General features: G+C 34.9%; 1 protein-coding gene and 1 long non-coding RNA gene across 4 annotated transcripts; one reads left to right on the plus strand and one right to left on the minus strand.

Annotated features, from left to right (window-relative positions):
- Nucleotides 1-1,531: 1,531 nt before the first annotated feature.
- Nucleotides 1,532-18,385, plus strand: LOC104883608 (omega-amidase, chloroplastic). 3 transcript variants are annotated; one of them, XM_010668153.3, is made up of 10 exons: nucleotides 1,532-1,923; nucleotides 3,426-3,542; nucleotides 4,213-4,437; nucleotides 4,541-4,634; nucleotides 5,835-5,909; nucleotides 9,539-9,617; nucleotides 15,448-15,463; nucleotides 17,232-17,312; nucleotides 17,420-17,502; nucleotides 17,833-18,385. In XM_010668153.3, exons 1-10 carry the CDS (start codon nucleotides 1,684-1,686, stop codon nucleotides 17,915-17,917), a joined length of 1,095 nt encoding a protein of 364 aa, XP_010666455.1. In that variant the 5' UTR covers nucleotides 1,532-1,683; the 3' UTR covers nucleotides 17,918-18,385. The 3 variants fall into 3 exon arrangements, 2 of the variants coding, with proteins under 2 accessions (XP_010666455.1, XP_019102961.1); XR_007268684.2 differs by lacking the exon at nucleotides 17,833-18,385 and having other exon boundaries at nucleotides 15,448-15,606; nucleotides 17,420-17,470; XM_019247416.2 differs by lacking the exon at nucleotides 17,833-18,385 and having other exon boundaries at nucleotides 15,448-15,485; nucleotides 17,420-17,507.
- Nucleotides 11,333-12,003, minus strand: LOC104883607 (uncharacterized). Its single transcript, XR_788589.4, has 2 exons — nucleotides 11,735-12,003; nucleotides 11,333-11,649 (listed from the first exon to the last, which is right to left on the minus strand). It is a non-coding gene; the product is annotated as an uncharacterized LOC104883607 (long non-coding RNA).
- Nucleotides 18,386-19,873: the final 1,488 nt, after the last annotated feature.

The raw sequence follows: 19,873 nt of genomic DNA on the forward strand, positions 1-19,873 counted from the left end.
TTGCAAGAACACAAAGTGAAGAAATATCATTGGCCACCCTTTTGAGAACAAAGGGAAAAATATGAAGAAATATCTGAACCTCTACTTTGAATGTCTGTTATTGTTCATTGTGTGTTATCACATTGTTCACTATATCACAAGGATTGTATTTGGATGTCCATTATTGTTCATTGGTGTTATTGACGATTTTATGGGGGGCTGTCATTGTACATTTTGATTTTGTTAATGAACAACCACGAAGCCAAGAATGTACAAAGAAACATAATAGAATAAAAGTAACCCAATTCCTAAAGCTGTTGTCAAGTGAGTAATTTGCAATCTTTGTACACTGGTGTTTTGATGTTTGTTCACTAATGAAATTCAATATGTACAATTACAGTCCTATACCTCATAGTGCTCCAGGTGCCACAAAAAAAAAACTCAATATGGGTATTAAAACAAAAGGTCAACACATAACAACATGATTGTAACCCAGTTAATGTACATGAATGTCAACAAAGTGTACATGCATGTACATGCAACTGTATGTGGAGCTAATAATAATAAAAAGGTATCGTAACTAACGTAAATAAGGATAAATCACAATGTACACTGATGGTCATTACTTTGATCACTGAAAATAAGGATACATTATTGTTTGATTAAATGTTCACTGGATATGACTCAATGTGCAAATGTTCTATCAAGATTGTTCAATTACTAAGCCTGAATGTACAATGTTGTTATGACTGGATGTTCAAGTTATTTTATAGAGCCGACTTTGTTCTGTGTACATTAAAGTTGCGTTAATGTTCATTGTGTATGACTAAATATACATTAGCTTCACTAACATGCATGCATAACATATTCAATAAACACAAAGAAAACAAAAAAAAACTCAATATGGGTACTAAAACAAAAGGTCAACACATAACAACATGATTGTAACCCAGTTAATGTACATAAATGTCAACAAAGTGTACATGTTAAGTACGTGCATGTACATGCAACTGTAGGTGGAGCTAATAATAATAAAAAAAGGTACCGCAACCAACGTAAATAAGGATAAATCACAATGTACACTGATGGTCATTACTTTGATCACTGAAAATCCCAAATGTACACTCGTATATTATTGTACATCAAACCATATGCATTTGTATATTAAAAAAAGTTTTAAAAATGCAAAACAGAAATAAAATCAAATATCAACATTTGGAAATTTATAATAGAAATGAAAAAAATAAGGGAGAAATAAGTAAAGAACAAAATAAATGAGAGAGAGAATTAAAATGGTTCTTGAAAAATAAATGAGAGAAAAAAGGAGGGAATGAGTGAGTGATGAGAGAGAAAGAGCTAGCCAACTGTCATAAATACTGCCAAAAGCCTGCCAAATTTTGACTCCCCTAAAACCATCAAAACGACGTAATTTTGGATAAGGTGTAGGATGCTCATCCAGTCATCCTACACCTTGGTGTAGGATCTAATTTGCGCTTATGAGGTGTCTCCTTTAAGAAAAATGTGCCTTGATCTTTTTATTTGTACCCAAAAATATTCCACGGATCACCACCAAACAGACACAGCGTCGTTGACTCGTTGTCTAGACTCCTGGAGTCTGGAGTCGGGAGTCTGGACTCTGCACTAAAACATCAAAAGTTCAAAACCCAACTTAGTCACACTCGTTCTTTAACAAGGTTGAAGAAGATGAATGCCATATCCCAAATCCAATTATCAACTTCAATCTCAATGCAAAATTTGAAACCCCAAAACACCATTATCAATTTATCCTATTCCTCTTCTGAAACTTTTGATGTTTCATTTCGTAAACGAAACCCCTCAATTTCCCGTAAATCACTTCTTTTCACCAAAATTTCTGCCATGTCCACTTCTCATCAAGCTAGGGTTCCTCCGCCACTTCCGTTACCCCCTCCTCCTGTTACTAAGGTCTGTCTTTTTCTCTCTCCTATAAGTATAATGCATGTATTTTTCACCAATTCTGTGTTGCTTCTATTTTATTGGATGAAATGTAAATTTGCATTTTTCGTCTTGTTTCCTGGGATTTTCGTAATGGAGCTCAATATTGGATGGAATTAATAATTTGAGTTTTTCTAGAGTAGTTTCTTACATTTGTGGTGGTTTCATGCATAATGCATTGTTGAATTAGTAACTTGCCCTAGTTAGGTTTGGAATTGGCTGTATGTGTTCAGATTAATTTGTAATTCGATTTTTAGTACAATCCTTTAGTCCTCTATATTTCCATTGCGACTTGAAAATCGGTCAACTATCTAACTAGAGAGTTTAGACATTGGAAATAAGGCTGGAGTGCTGGACTATGGTCTGTTTTCGTCTATCTTGGATGAACGGAGTCGATAAGTACTTGTTTTTGTCAAATTAGCCATGAGAAAGCAAAGAAGTATGAACTATCCAACTTTGTGAAATTGATTCCAAGATATTACTTCCTCGGTTTCGTTTTAAATGCAACAATTTGGTCGATACGCTATCCTAGGCAAAAGTTTTAGTGGGGAATTAATCAAGGGAAGGGGTATGAATCAAAGGAACTTATTTGTTGGAAGGCGGTTCAAAAGCCAAAATTTCGTACGCCACCGTAAATAATACATGTTTGATGCTGTCTAATTGTCTAAGGTGCCCATGAGTGTGCCGTAGAATCTATATTTTTTCTCTTGTTGATGCATTTGAAGAGATAGTAAATACTTGAGGCTCATTCTCCTGCTACCGTTTCTATATTGACCAATTGACCATGCAGAATAATATTAGCTGTAAGAAAGTTAATTTCTTTGTAATCTCATGCGTACTATTAATTATGGTTGGCAATTGAAACTCTCTCTTCAGTCTGCAATAAACAGTGCTATAATAAAGCTAGAAAGATTAGCATCAGAATTAATGATAAAAGGAAAAATAGGCAATGTGTCATCTATTATTATATTCTACATTCTCTCTATCGACATATTACTCAGTGCTTCTAGAGAGTCTCCAAGTAGGGAGCACGGGGGAGGGGGAAGGGTGTTTCAATATACGCAGCTTTTACTCCTACAACAACAGAGAACTTGTAGATATTTGACCTTTATTCTGTATATAGCTGCAGCTACTTCAGTATACACAGCTTTACTCCTACAACGACAGAAAAAACTTTTAGATAATTGACCTTTGTACTGTATATAACTGCAGCTACTTCAATTTACACAGCTCTGCTCTACAACGGCAGAGAACTTGTAGATAATTGACATTTATTCGTTATACAACTGTGCTACTTTACACTAAGAAAACAAGCACTGTTTCTCTTTATTTAGCTAAAATCTTGATCCCTTTCCACTAGTGCTGATGGTCAATACCTACATCCAGTGCATTTTTATCTTTTTTTTTATCTGATTTGTTGGCGGTTTGGCGCTACATGGTGTGTTGTTAACTTTCTATTTCCATTTCTCCAGTTCAAGATTGCTCTTTGCCAGCTGTTAGTTACAGCCGACAAATCGAGAAACATTTTTCATGCTCGTGAAGCAATTGAGGAGGCTGCGAACAAGGGTGCACAGCTTGTTCTTCTTCCTGTAAGCATACTCACTTGAGTTGGTTTTTGGGTGGTGCAAGATGATCTTTACATAGGTTCACAAGAAGTCAGTGGTTTTTTGCATAGGAAACTTGACTTTTCCGCAATAAGATATTGTTGCAAACTTTTTTACATTTGCTTAAGCTTTGTGTTCTATGTTGCTCGAATTCTCGTATTTATGTCAGACATGGTTTCATGTCTAAACGTTAGTTTGGTCCCAAATGGACTGTTTGGTGTCCATACGCTTGTCAAAGTATTGAGGATCCGACACGTATACTCGATGTAAAATGAAGGAATTGACTAACATATATCATGTCTTACTTTTCTGGATGACCTTTCATGGGTTTGTCATTTGCTGGAGTTGTTTTTATGTTGTCTTTGTTTGAGCACATATCTGCCTTTGGTCATATAGTGTCAAATCCAAGTACATCAGTTGGTTGAAAGTATTTAGAACAATAAAAGGATACTTTATGTAGCAGCATTGTCAATTTAGTCGAGTGAGGTTTCTGATATGCCTGTGCTGTACTTGCATACCTTAATATATTGATTATGCTTGTGGATCTAGTTTTCGGAGAAATGTTTCTGATGCATTGATTAGTTTCTTAAAATCTACGCCAATATATTTAACTTTCAGTCGAGCTAATTTTGGATTTTCCATGTTTATGTCTTAGGAAATATGGAACAGTCCCTATTCGAATGTCAGCTTTCCAATTTATGCTGAAGATATTGAATTAGGCGGCGATGCATCTCCCTCAACAGCAATGCTTTCTGAAGTTTCTCAGAACCTTAAAATTACAATAGTTGGTGGTTCAATTCCAGAGAGATGTGGTGATCGGCTTTATAATACTTGTTGCGTCTTTGGGACTGATGGAAAGTTAAAAGCTAAACACAGGAAGGCATGTGTCTAATCTACTGTAGGTGTGGAGACTCCCTTTGCTCCATGATAGCAATAATTTGTATTATGATGTTCCCTAACATCATATTGATCACTTTTTACAGATACATCTTTTTGACATTGACATTCCAGGGCAGATGACTTTTAAAGAGTCAAATACACTTACAGCAGGAGAGAATCCTACCATCGTTGACACAGGTTTGCTGTCTTATTTCTTCTTGATGACTAGGCAATTTATTTATCGTGCTCTAGACTCTAGTTGATTGATTAATTTGAGCTTGGCCAAAATTAGATACAAAAATATGATTATGAAGTTTTCTTTATAGTGGAGCGTATTTTAGTTTACAACCAAGAGAAAGTATTCAAAAATTTATGTTCTTGACTTCTTGTGCTTCTCCCCCCCACCCCCACCCCAACCCGAGTTATATGTTTTTGGGACGACTTACTTGAATCATCATTTTAATTTTTTTAGATCATCATTGAGGTCTAGTTTGGATTCCTTGACTGGGTCAGCCTTTTATAATCTATTTTTATTTGTTTCGCATCTGGAATGATGCAAGTGAGTTAACAGCTGTGCTCCAGTTTGTATAGTGTTTTCTGCTTTAAGAATCAGGATTTTTCTGCTAGACTATGGCGACTTTAGAATTTCAGATGATCTTTGGTTTTTCGTCTGTTCGCTTATATGTACATATAGGTATATGGTAGCATGCTGTGCAAATATAAAACTTTTGCTGCTGGAATCACAGATGGGTCTGAAAACACTCATGCTTGACATATTAAAGTGTGACCAACATTTCTTGACAATCACTTCTCTAGTGATGAATCTGGATTTTTTAAAGGGAAAATAAATACTTAGGCTTCGTTCTCTATAACTTATAAAAATAAGTTAGCTTGAACAATAATAATTTCAACAAAAGTTCAGTAAAAATAATTTGATGTCAGGAAAAGTACTTTCAAGTTAAGCAAATAATAAGTTAGGTTCTTCAGCAAAAATAAGTTCACTTCAGCAAAAATAAGTTTAGTTCACCAAAAAATAAGTTCAGTAAATAAAGAATAAATTAAGCTTAATATGTTAAGTTCAACAAAAATAAAGTAAGTTCAGCAAAAATAAGTTGAGGAGAACATTGCCTTACTATTGAAGACATTTTGTATACATTACCGCAGGCATTCTAGTGCTTGCTATGGATCATTTGTAGGATCAAGGAATTCTACCCAAAAAATTTAAAAGCTTATGATATATGGCAAGACTTTGTTTCTTATCTTAAACTTGCAGATGTATCTGATATACAATGTTCTCTTAAATGTTGTTTCAGTAGCATATACTCTGCAATTCTTGGTTATTGTTTCACTCTAGGCCTCTATGGTATATCTAAGGCTGATAAGATTTGTTCTGTATAGATGTTGGGCGCATTGGAATTGGTATATGTTATGATATTCGCTTCCAAGAATTAGCGGCAATATATGCAGCAAGAGGTTTGTTTTCTTATCATATGTCAATCTTGACAAGATCATTGCGGGCAAAATATAGCAAATGTTTTCATCCAGCTTTAGCTTTTGAGGAGACACTGTCACAAATTTCCAGAATATTTCATTCATTCTGTCTCATAGACTCTTTTATGTTAGTAATAGTCACAACGTCAATTTAGTTTTTACTCCTTAGTGCTGCAGAAACCTGCTAACTAAAGGAAATCTTCTCCTAAACGCATATTCGAACTATTATATCTCCAATTATGCAGTAGTAATAATTATGTAAAGTAGATATTGTGAAAATACACATTGAGATGAACCTAACAAGATCTTGCATGACTATTTTTCTTTGTTTATTGGGAAGAATACACGGTCAAAGTTTTTAACTTTGACTCCAAAAATGGCAATGGTGGATCCGTTTAGGACAAAGAGAGTAGTTGATAGTGTGGAGTAATTGTTGTATACCAGGAATTTGCACCATACTAAATCCAATACAACTTAATGCCACTTTAAGATCTCACTAAAAATACTACTTCCTCCGTTTTTTTTACTTGCAACACTTTTTTTTTTCATCAACTCCAATGCAAAATTTGGGTAGGAGAGACGTAGAGAGGAAAAAAAGAGAGGGCCCCATATGATTGGAGAGAGATAGAGAGAAAGGAAAAATAAAAGTAGAAAGTGTTCCAAGTAATTAATTATTTCCCTTTTAGGAAAGTGTTGCAAGTGAAAAAAAAATGGAGGAAGTAGAACAATTTACTTCACCTCTTACAATTACCTACAAAGCTTAGATAGATCTTGATATATAGAATGCAACATGAACTAGAATGCCAAGAGTCACATAGCTAATGCTTTAACTTGTAATTTTTGCCGTCCAATCACGGAGCATACGAAGAGGAAGAAGATGAACTTAACTTTGACACAAACACAGCTCTATAGAAGAGACCTTGCACAATACACAGCACCAGAATCATGTAGAAGTTTATATATGTGCAGCAACACATTATTACAAGGCTACTGCTTACATACAGTGAGCAAAATACCTATAGAAATTAGTTGCATTAATCCTAGCCTCCCAGTTTGATACTTGAGACTTGAGAGACGCCCAGTTGAAACCAATGCAACATCTAAGTGCAACATAAATACATGCCTAGCAGGCCAATAGTATAATTATGCTACTGAGGAGATGAAATCATGTCCTGACTTGGAGTAGGAAGAGAGTCAACTGCAAATTATCTTCTCTCACTTTTCCCCAAATATTTCACAATAAAGGAGCACATGCTTGAAGGAAGCAACCTCCATTTTGATTGTGCTGTCCCTTTACTTAAAGTCCTAGACATTTTTGACTCGTTTTGGGCTTCCTATTTACAGGTGTACTTACGCTGAAGCGTGATTAAAGCTTTAATTTGTCCTTGAGCCTGGCCATAAAGCTCCATCAAATTTCAAAACAAAAGAATGCTTCTGATCTGAGCCTTTATTATGCCCCGACCCAAGGTACTTCTGACCTGCCTTAACGTACGCTACAGAGTTGACGAGTGAGGAAATAAGTCATTTGCAGGAATTGATTCAAGAATTTTCTGTAAAAGCCAATCCTTGTCCTGTACGGTTTAAATATTCGAGTAACCATACCAAGCTTGCAAGTCTAAAGTAAAGGGGTATGGAAATCTTATAATCTGTCCCTGTCTGTTCACTGCTCTTTAAGTAAAAATTTGACTCATTTGGAGTACTTGTTACATGGCAATGGAGGTGTGCCTCTTTCCTCCAAGTGTGAGCCATTTGGCTACTTATTTCAAATCTCATTCCAGGAGGGGTGTAACTTGAACAGCGAATGGTCACTATCACGTTCACTAGCTTGCTGTAGTTTGTATATTAAACAAAATATGCACTGACCTTTTCCAAACTTCCACTGGCTGTGATACTGATATCTGTCAAGTGTCAATGCAACCTGCTGGTTTCTGTGACTTTTGTCTACATCTGCTTCCTCTGCGTATCAAATTGCAAACTAAGCTAGAAATGTCCCTGACTGTTCCTATATTGAGTTTCTTCTGTCAGCATCCATATCTTAAACTAGGGTTCTAGAATTGATTAGGTTGACAATAAGCGTGATGTTAACTTGCACAAGTGACCACATTGATCTCCTTTCTCTGTTTCTATATACGCATAGAAATCTAAGTTCAAGGTTAATATTTGGAGTAATTGTTTGGAGAGGCTCAATATCCGCGGTGAACTCTAGATTTGGTGTTCAAAGAAGTGTAGTTTCCTGAATTCGTTTTAACTCTTGAGTTGTTGAGTATGTAAGTTATCTTTTTCTGCGTTGTGACTGTGGAGTTAGAAAGTTGTTTGGTTTCTGGGGTTCCACTGAGTGTGCTCATCTTCAATATTATTTGAAGTGCTTGTGGGTATCAGTATGATTGGCTGTCCTTTAGGTCTTATAGTTGGAGACAAGTGGCATAAGTTTTCATAATATAACCACATGTTAGGCTTAGGAAGCTCTAAAATGGCTTTGTACATCTTGTATCAGTTTACTGTTTTCAGGTTTATCTGGGATACTCTTTAGATCCCGTTTGGTTCTGCGTCTGAAAGTCTTTAGAAACGAAATCAATCATCCCTTTCCGTTTCCAAATGTATGGCTCACAATTTTTTATCTGCACAGCTGCACTCCATTACCTTCCTCTATCTTACTATAGATGCTGTTTACAGAGAGGAATTCAAACCACCCTAATGCAAATCATCCCACTACACTCGTCATTGTCACCACATTCTTGAATGGACTCTACATTTCCACCACAAGACTTATAAGTAAAATTGAACAAAACCTCTTCCATTTGGGTGAATTTGATGTCAGCATAGCCAATTCTGTCCATATAGTGAAGCTAAATTCGTCCATCCATGATTGAATAGTTGCAGACATGATAATTGTCATCTTTCATTTGGATGTTGTCCTCAAATTGGGGGAGATAGAGATATTAACATGTAAAGAAGAGAGAGAACGGAGGGAAGTATTGTCATGTTGAAGAAAACCAGCAGAGAAAAAAGTGTCAGTGCAACAAAAGCATCTCCTCTAAGGTTGAGAAAAGAATTTGCGTTTGTGGGCCTCACTAAGAAAAATGATAAACCAAACAGGCGTCATAAGGAAATGGATTGGGTTAAAATTGATCTATTCCTCTACCTCATCTAAATCCATTCCATTTCTTTTTTAAACATGAACCAAACGAGACCTTAATTGGTAAAGTGTGATTTTGCGCTCTGTATTAATTTTCTCCCATTGATCCTCTTTAGAGGATGACTTGGGGGCTCGTCCTCCACTGATGTGTTCTTTTCCTCTGATAAGACAAGTCTTTTTCATCAGTTAGACTTGTGTCATTCTGTGGTTGCTGGTTTACTTTAGCTGATATTCTTCGTGTGTTGAGCATGAACTTTTTTTATACTTTGGTACTTATTTTTTTTTCTAATTATAAAGAATTGTTTGTTAGGCATTTGAAGCTTGTATTTGTTCTTGGATCCATGTTCAGAGTGTAACTTGGTTAATAATTTAATGAGGCATATTTAATAATCTCCCTTTTCTTAGGAGTCTAAACTAATACTAGGAGTGTTTTCTGGGCTTTAATTGCAATAATAGAGTTTTGTTGTGCTACTAGGTGCTCACTTACTCTGCTATCCTGGCGCATTTAATATGACTACTGGTCCATTACACTGGGAGCTACTACAAAGAGCAAGGTAAGAGGTTTAATGCTTTCAGTGGAATCAAATTTCTTAATCTTCCCAAGTATTCATACCTGAACAGTGGTGGACACGGACTGGGTGTTGGATATTAACTTATCATACATATTATAAGAAAGAGGGTATCATGTTTATCAATACAGTAATAGGCATTAAAGGCGTTATGGTGTGTTCCTATTTTGACTTATTTAGAGAATGCTACTTCTTATTTATAGAATATATTGATCCATGTACACACGTACTACAGCACGTAAACCTCCATTTTGTTGTTTGGCATTTGAGACTAGGGATGCTATCCTGCTGAGTGCCGAGTCTGTAGGTTAGCAGCGGTAGTTATCTGATGAGGAGAGACTTCTTGCGGACCCTTTGTGATTTTAGTTAATTTATACTCCCTCCTTCTAGAACTTTTCAAACTGTGCATGTCCCTAGAAAGTTACCTCCAAGTTTCTGTAGTATCAGTGCAAATTCAGATGTTAAGGTTCAACCTATCATGACTATCGTTGAACAACATAATAGTAAATAATGCTCCTGCCGTTCTATTTCTTTCGCGATGTTTGGCAATTCTTTTAAATGGAGGGGGCAATAAATATCAGAGTATAATTTATAACTAGACTTCAGGACCTGTGTCATATACGGGTTGATATTTGTTAAATAGTTATCATACTTATCATACTTATTTGTTAAAAGAATTGCAAAACTTTACAATAAACTTTTATCCAGAATTAATGTTATGGAAAGAGTTTGAAAGTAATTTCAACTACTTCTCATAAAGATTCTAATATACCATGATTATATATAAATTATACAAATATTATATATGGTTAGTGGGATCAAATATATTCCATGTATGCTACATGCAGTTTCCTAAAAATAAATTGGGGACACTAAGCATTAGAAAGAGGCAACAATTGTTGATCTATTGGTGAATCTATTCGGCTTTACATATATACTAATATATTAGACTTGTGACTCTGTCATACACGGGTTTTAATTTTGTATAAATTATTTAGTATTTATTTGTTGAAAATATTTACAAATAAAATGATTGTAAGAAGTAACTAAATATTAAAACTATTGATGAAAATCAAATATTATGGAGAGATCATGGACGATGAACAATTCGACTGCTTTTCATAATAGATCAAGATTCCTACTTAGACGATTAAATATAAAATTATGGACCGTTTCTATATGGTTAGTAAGATCACATATTGTTCCATATTACCAACCACTTATTGTTATATCACATATTATGTTTATTTTTCTATGTTGTATATGTACTTTCAAAAAAGAAAAATATAAGGACACTTGGCATTTAAAGTATATATAAATATATATGATTAGAAAATTAAAAATTAGATAGTATCGATACCTTCATTGTGGGACATAATTCGAACAAAGTATTGTTGTAGGTCAACCACACGTGCGATATACTTATGAAACAAGAGTGATATCTCATGTATTCTGTCCCCTTATAGCTAGGAATGGCAACGGGTCGGACTTGGACCGGATTATGCATAATCCGACTCCGAACCTACAGGAAGTCGGATTTTAAATCTGAGTCCGACTCCGACATCCGACTCCGATAATCCGACTCCGACCCGACTTAAAATCCGAACATCCGACTCCGCCCCGACTCCGACCCGAATCCGACATCCGACTCCGATAATCCGAACATCCGACTTTCTTTTTGCACGGTTTTATATTAAAAAATAAAAAAAATTGTATAATACAAAAAATGTAATCATTACTAACAAGTAACAATCATATCTTCATATGACAATAATTTAAGTTTAACTAAGCATATAAAATCAAATAGACAAATACATGATTAAAAAGAAAGGTCCATTAAACATAAAGTTCTCAATTTCTTCCAAATCAACCTATGGTCCATACAACAATAACAATCTTCATCCCATGAAAACTAATCAATTAATTACATTAATTTTTCTTCTACTTTCCATGGAAAGTAAACATCTTCATCCAAGTCTTCAATCCTCAACTTTAATCAACCATGGCCAACACAAACCTATACAATAAAGTCATTGTAACTTGTAAGTGTCACTATAATTAAAATTAACTAAATACACAAAACATAAACATATAAAATTCACCTTTTTCATTCTTCCATAGCTTCTACATCTTCATCATCATAGATAGGTGCACATTCAAGACTACCCTTGGTAACATCTAGAAATTATAATTATGCTACATTAGTATTATGTAAAATGTAGTGACTAAGGATTGGCTCTTGTTCTTTAGAAGATGGATTACTAGATCCTTCAATAGGACTAGATGAAACTTCTTCCATCCCTACATACAATGATACAAACAAACAACATTTCAACTTGATTGTATACGAAAAACAGAAACTGTAAAACTACACCCACATGAAATTTTCAACTTAACTATAAAACTACCAAAATTGTAAAATCCTAAACAATCCTAAACTAAAAATAGTGAAATACCCCATGAAATTTTCAACTTAATTACACCTCAAAAACACAAAAAGAAAACAGCACAACAACCTTTATCATATACGAAAAACAAAATCAACTCTAGAAGAATGCTTAATGATATTTGTTACATTATCATATATGAAAAACAGAATTAGTGATATTTACTTAACAAACTTTGTAGCAGTATCATTTGCCATCATCAAACTAGAGAAAAAGAAAAGAAAAAGAAGAAGAAAAACTTGTATACATTATACGAAAATAACTGAAAAATAAAACTTGAACTTGAACACAACAAAAAAGTAATAAACCCAACTCAACTATAAAACTAAAACTTAAAAAAAAAAAAAAAAAAAACTGAAATAATAAACATGAACACGGTTTTGCGGCGAAGAAGCGTTACCTGCTTGCCGGACTTCGTGGAGATGATGATTCGTTACCTGCTTGCGTGAAGCAGACGGCCAGCCGTTGATTTTTTCGGCGTTTTGAGCGGTGGTTGGGGGGAGGCGCTGGTTTTAGAGTGAGAGTGAGGGTTTGAGGGAGGTGGTAGACTTCACTTCACTATTTTCCAAATGAGAATTTTTTTACTTCTTTTTTTTTTTTGTTTGAATTAAAGAAATTTAATTAGTGATTTTTTTCTATCATTTCTTGTATATTAAAAAAGTTACTTTATAAAAAAGAAATTTGGTTAGGGTTCTTTTTTTTGTCCTTTTATGTCTTTATGAAATTATGATGTATAACAAATTATGGTATAACAAATTGACCCAAATCATCTACTAAGCATAACATAAATCATATTGGATCGATATATAGAAATGTCATTATTGTGTTGCATTCCCTTAATGTCGATTCCTAGTAATCAAAGGTGTAATAACATATCTTTTTGTCATATCATGAGTTATACGTTTGTGTTTTATGTATGAACAATTATTTCGAGTCATATAGCCTTTAGTTAAAAGTTGAGGATTATTAAGAATGAAAGGTTTTATAACTAGGGTAAATTGAGTATATATAAATTAGGTCTTGTCTAATAAAAGTATACAATTATTGTAGTACACACATAACTATACTAGATAATATATCAGAGTTTTAAATTAGATTTAGCTATTTACACAGGTCATAACTCATAAGGTTTATAGGGTAAGACTATTAGGTTGGTCCATCATCGAATTGAGTATATATAGGTAAGATCTTGTCTAATAAAAGTATATAATAACTTTAAATGATATCGTAACTCATAAGTCATAAGCATATGTATTATAAGTTTGAGAAGTTTGACAACCTGGTAAGCGTCAACTATCACATCACACACCAGTGGCGGATCCAGGAATTGAGCCACGTGGGTTCGGAGTAAACATAAATTTCAAATTACATTTTACCATCCACAGTTATATTTTTCAATGAAAAGGAAAACTTTCAACAACTGTATCTAACAAAGCTTTAATTCTTTATTACATTGTAACAAAAAATTAAAAATATTGTACTAATAAAAGATTATCAGTATCTTATTAACAAATACAGAGTTATAAAACGGACTACGGGTTGAGTATCAATTATTACGATAGTTTTCATTAAATTAAACTATCAATTAAGTGTTGAAAGTAATTATATATCTAAGATATAAAACAATGAAAAAAAAGAATATTAGCAACTAGCACACTTTTTATTACATATTATATAAATATATGAGCAGTGAATCAAATAATTAACATCGTGTTTCACTTAGTGCATGATTAATTGGAGAATGGGAAGAGAAGGAAAAATAACCTAAGTTCATTACCTTTTGATGTATTAATACTTGGTGGGAGGGTGAGATTTATAGATATAGAGGAGACTTAATTAATGAAGGGAGGATTAAAAATTGGAAATACAAGACCAAAAAATAAAACATAAACTATAGACCTTTATTAACAAAAGATAAGGAAAAAAGAAAGGAAAAAAATAAACAAAAGAAAAAAACAAAAGAAAAAAAAAACAAAAATCAAGAACTCCTCTAAGTCTAAGGAGTAGAACCCGCGACCTTGGGAAATTTATCACACTAACTTTACCATTAAGGCAGATTACCATGCGTTGAATAATTACGCATATTTTTTACATATCCGCTCCTTATTTCCTTTATTTTTCAGTTTTTACTCCGGATCCGCGTGGGTTCAGTTGAACCCACTGAACCCACGCTGGATCCGCCACTGACACACACATACTACATTCGAGAGTACTGTCATGTCATGACTCATGTGGCAGTTCTACCTATGCATTTTTCCTTTAATAGGAACGCCTTTGTATATAAACTAAGACGAATTGCCTTTAAAATTAAAATCAAACCGAGAGTATACACACATTATATATACATTAATTTTTTTTAAAAATAAGACTAATTGCTTCAAAGTCGGAGTCGGAGTCGGATGTTGGGTCGGATTATGTCGGAGTCGGAGTCGGACATCCGTCGGAGTCGGATCGGAGGTGTCGGATTTTTTATGAGATCCGACTCCGACCCTACTCCTACTCGGAGTCGGACTTTTTAATCGGAGTCGGATGCGGATTTTTTTTTTCTCGGAGTCGGCTCGGATTTTTTGCCTCGGATCGGGGCGGAGTAGGGTCGGATTCGGATTGAATTGCCATCCCTACTTATAGCAATTATTTTAAGTGTAGTTTACCGTATCTACCCACTCCTTCCATTTCATAACATATGTCATTCATGTTTTTGAAACTGAACTTCGACAGTCATTTTATTTTAAAAATATATTATAATAAGCTAGATGTGGGCATGGGCCGGGCCAGCACGCGGGCCGTCCCGTTGTCCGCTATTTGGGCCGCAGGCTTGTCACGGTCAAGAAATTTTATTTCAGGCCCGCACCGGCACGAGCCTGCGGGCCGAACGCTCATTTTCTTTGTTTTTTAGCCTAAAACTATCAAAAATACAAAAAACAACATAAAACACGGGTCAGGCCGGCAGGAGGCACGAGCTCGGCCTGTGGACAAAATTTTGAAATTTCAAACCCGGCCCGGCACTCACGGGCTCGGGCCGCCATTTCCCCAAGCCCGGCCCAGGTCTATAATAAGCTATATAAGTCATATCATAACATTAGTATCAATATAGTTTTAGAGAAATTAGTCGTCCAAGTAAAATCTTGAGAAGCGTCGGTGCCTCATGTTATAACATTTTACTCACTCCCAAAAACGATGATGAAATTTTCTGATTTGGCCGTCCTACCTTATTGTTAAACTTTCTCAAAATATGCTAAAACAGTAATGAACTTGTACATGTTAAACTGTATTTAACATTTTGTGTGGAGGGAGTATATTGTATTTTCTCTGCCTCAGTTAACATTTCTTTTACTGACAAATGCCCTTTCTATATATGCAATCTGCAGAGCAGCAGATAATCAGGTACTCACTGACTTGCTATTTGGTGAGACTGCCCCATCAGTTATCACGCAATGAAGTCAATACATTGTTGATATTCTACTATGTTGATGAATTGATGATGTGCATAGATGATGCTTTGTTAAGACAACTATATCATATAGAAGGTGGCTTCTTGCATGTTTAGTAATTCTAAACTTAGACAATATTCATTATGAAAAGATAATCTGCCATAAACAACCTCTTAATTTTTACTTTCATGAAACAAACACCTTCTAAAGATTTTTACTAAATTGTACCAGAATGAGATCATTATTCCAATTAAAAACCCTAACTTTGTCTTTGCTCTCAAATTTTTCATATCGGTGGTCCAAAACTAAAATTGAACCAATATCAATGACTGACATTTTCTGTGCACAAATCAAAGCCGACAACATGTGAAATTTGTTATTATCTGCTATCCTGGGGTTCTCAGTTTCTTGGGTGCATAAAATTAGGGGTTTACTATTTATCGTTCGTATTTACTAAAACCGTCCGTTTTTTTTTATGTGTTTTGTATTTTCTTTTTTTTAACTTTTTTTTCTTTACCTAAAAATATTAAAATTTCAGATTTTTCAGTATGACTAATTCAATTTTTCGGTTTTTGTCATGGAGGAAACAGAATTTTTTTTTGTTTCCACCATGGTGGAAGTTGGAACCGAAATTTTGTTTGGGTTCTACCATGGTGGAACTGAAAATTTGTTTGGTTTCTACCATGGTGGAAACAAAAAACAATTTCGTTTTCACCAATTTTGTTTTGTTTCCACCATGGTGGAACCGAAATTTTGTTTCAATTCCACGAAGAGTAGTGAAAAACAAATACTTCCTCTGTTTTTTTTTAGATGTTACACTTTCTATTTTAGGAAGTTTTAAATTAGATGTTATACTTTTATTTTGGGTAATAACTTCTCTCTATCTCTCTCCTATCACATGTTCACATGGGACCCTTTTGTTTTTCATTATCTCTATCTTTCTCCTCTCCAAAAACTACCTAGGAGTCCGTGATTTGAAAAGTGTAACATTTAATAAAAAACGGAGGAAGTACAAAAATTCGAAATCTCAGAAAACAGGGGAGGAAAGGAGATACGGAAGAAGTAGGTTGGGGGGCTGCGTTGTGGGTGGGATGGGATGCGGGGGGAGGAGGAACTGGGTTTTGTGGGCTGGCTGTGAAGGGGAAGAGGAGGGGGAGAGGGGATGTGAAGGTGTCGGGGGGGGGGGGGGGTGAGGGTGGGATTGGAAAGGGTACCGGGGGTGGCTGTGGGGGTTGGCTGCAGTGGTGGGGTGGGGGGATGCGGGTGGGAGCCTGGGAGGTGGTGGTTGTTATGGGGGAAGAACAAATAGAGGAGGGGAAAAAAAAGACCGTATAAATACGGACGATTGCATGAGGGCATAGGTTCTCTTTTTCCCCTGTCAAAATGAAGTTGAGTTTGATTTGGACTAACGATTAGTGTTAATGAAATTGTTAAGTGGGGGGGAAAAAAGAGGGGAAAAAGCAAAGGGTGTGGTTCTTTTCAAAACGTTCATTTTTAAATGGTTTATGGCGAATTTTAGGACTCTGCACAAACATCTTCAGACATCAGAATAGAGGGTCTGCACATCCCTTATGCATGTTCTATGAAAGTGTCTTTGTGAAATCTGTCTATAGTAGGTTGAAGGTGTAGCTGCTGGTCATGACTCATGATAAAATTATGCATTTGAGCACTTGCAGAGACTTACAGTTGGGTAGATTATGTTCTTACATTTTTCTCAACAGTTGTATGTAGCCACATGCTCACCAGCTCGTGATACTGGATCAGGATATGTGGCATGGGGACACTCTACCTTAGTTGGACCTGTAAGTATTATCTGCATCTTCTTTGAGCCTATCACACGATAAGGGCATCTATGAAACATTGAAACCTAGGAAAACCAATGGTTTATAAATGTTATTTTTTATGCCAGTTTGGGGAAGTCCTTGCAACAACCGATCACGAGGAGACCATCGTCATATCAGAGATCGACTACTCACTGATTGAGCAAAGAAGGTACCTCTTGTACTTATGTTCGACTACAAGTTTGTTCATCACTCTACTTTGTCTTTTTTATTCATACTATTACTCATGCACATATTCCTTAAGGCATGAGAACCAGAAAGCTCATCACTCCACTCCATTGTTTTTATTATCTAGAGGCTGTTAACATTATTGCTGATCCAAGCCTTGTTAACTATTGCGTTAGGCTGAATGGCTAATATGTCTTCCATTGGCCTTACATCAATGTTTGCTCCACGACATTTTGTCAATCCAATGTGTGTTAGATGTGAAGTATTTTTTTTTTGCCATTTACCATATACTTGTGTAAAATGGTTTGTGCAGAGTATATTTGCCCTTCATCAAGCAAAGGAGAGGCGATTTATACCAATTAGTTGATGTTCAGAGGCTGAATGCCAAGTCTACTTAGCAAAACCAGCAAATGCTGAATAACTGCAAATGTGAAATCAACATGTTAACAAGAACCAACTGATTAGCAACTCATGCATGACGTCGAATGCTGGTACAGCACATTGAAGGCCTTCTCTTCACTTGTCTACTAATTATGAAGATGACAAGATAAGGTTTTGTAAGTGGGATCACCTTCCCACAGATTTTTATTTTTCGACGGACGATGGCATGATAGAAGTTGTAAAAACTTTCTGCATAATTGTGACAACGATTTTGGAATTTAGCAGTCTGGTACAACTCATTAATTCAGGGAAATTGCTCATCATCTCCCGTACATTCCAATAATAGTAGTAACATTACTGGAGTTGGCCTGTGGGCTCTTAAATGAGCTGTAGTCTATCAATGGATAATTCTGTAATGCATTTGTGGTCTTGGCCCATGAGTGCAACTGTTTTCAATAAATGGATGTGCAAGTGTTAATTGTCAATGACATATATTTTAGCTTCTTTATGAATAATGCTTATTTCATTAAGTTTCTCGTTCTTTACAGGTTAACACCACGTTTGTGTTATCTGTAAGTAGCATTAATAATTTCAAGGGATAAAAAATACTCCTCGATTTCAAATTGATGTCATATTTACAGGTCTTCTTGTCAAATTCGGTAGTCAACTCTATAATTATGACGTATTAAAATTGTATGGTATACTCTTATATGAATGTTTTCTTAAAACATCACTTCTGCTTTTATTGTAACAAAAGTTTTTTTTTTTTTAAATATTAAAAAGGCCCATAAGAGTACTATCCTATATTCATATATTTTCTTGGAAAATCTGCATTTTGTCTACTAAATATGGTGCTTAATAGATAAGCTAATAAGGTCTTGTAAGTGGAATGAGCTTCCACATAATTTCTTCTTCCCTCCTCCCCTCTCCTCTTTCAACAGGCTTAGATAGAGATTTGACTCATTGAACGAGTTGAATATATAAAACTTAGAGGCAAGTACACCTTTAAAAGGGTAACGTTTGCGTTAATGTAAATATTACCTCATATACTTCCTCTGTTCACAATAAGTGAAATATAGAGAAAGTGGAGAGTTATCAAGGAATTTAAAGAGAGAAAGTCGGGACCACAATAAAGTAGAGTGAGGAAGTATTGAAGTTGTGGTCCCCTCTTAATATTTGGTGGTATATTTGTAATAAAGGTGAACTTTTTTTATCATTCGAAACTTGGTTTCACTTATTGTGATTATTCCAGATAAGAAAAGTGTTTCACTTACTATAAAACGGAGGATGTATATCTTAATTTTATACTATTCTGGTCGTAGTGATAAATTATTTGTTTATCCATCTATTTTTAGGCAGTTAAATAGACTTGGTCAATGCCCTAGATTATATCTATACAAGTCAAATAGGTCCAAATATATAGGCCCTTGAAGGTCAGGGAGAAGGGGATCCATATTAAAAATTGTGCTACGAATAATATTGACCATACTTCTATCCCTTGACAAATTTCAATGAAATCGTTTCTAAAGAAGAGCAATAGTATCTATTTTCGGTACTATACTTCTTGGTCTATTCACTTTTAAATTATTATACTCGTTAAAAGACATTCTTATGTGCACAGTTTAATGATCAGTAGGTAAAATTTGCACCGAAAAGTTCATTATACGTGTATTGTACAATTTTTAAGAGAATGCTTGTAGCTTTAGGTGGGCTAGTAATTTAATGGTTAACCATCAATAGTTTTCTCACAACTACGTCATCCTAACACTTTCCATCTAAAATAGTTGGTAATCTTGTTAACTAAATTATAAATACTCCATTCCATAATAATCTAAATCTTAAGTCACCGAAGTAAAAAAAAAAGAATGTAAAAATATTAAAGTTTTGTAAAAGATGTTACTTTTAATATGAAGGAAAGCATATGGCGGCTTGTCATGTGCAAGGTAAAAAAAAGTTAGTGGTATCAGTTCGGA

The sequence above is a fragment of the Beta vulgaris genome, chromosome 8, assembly GCF_026745355.1.
Source record: "Beta vulgaris subsp. vulgaris cultivar EL10 chromosome 8, EL10.2, whole genome shotgun sequence".
NCBI lineage: Eukaryota > Viridiplantae > Streptophyta > Magnoliopsida > Caryophyllales > Amaranthaceae > Beta > Beta vulgaris.

What these genes read in the sequence shown, in the direction of transcription:
- LOC104883608 (XM_010668153.3), top strand. Translation starts at nt 1,684, where the DNA reads ATGAATGCCATATCCCAAATCCAATTATCAACTTCAATCTCAATGCAA. An exon ending in CACAGCTTGTTCTTCTTCCT is followed by an intron (nt 3,543 to 4,212) that starts GTAAGCATACTC and finishes TTTATGTCTTAG; the next exon opens with GAAATATGGAACAGTCCCTA. An exon ending in GGCAATATATGCAGCAAGAG is followed by an intron (nt 5,910 to 9,538) that starts GTTTGTTTTCTT and finishes TTGTGCTACTAG; the next exon opens with GTGCTCACTTACTCTGCTAT.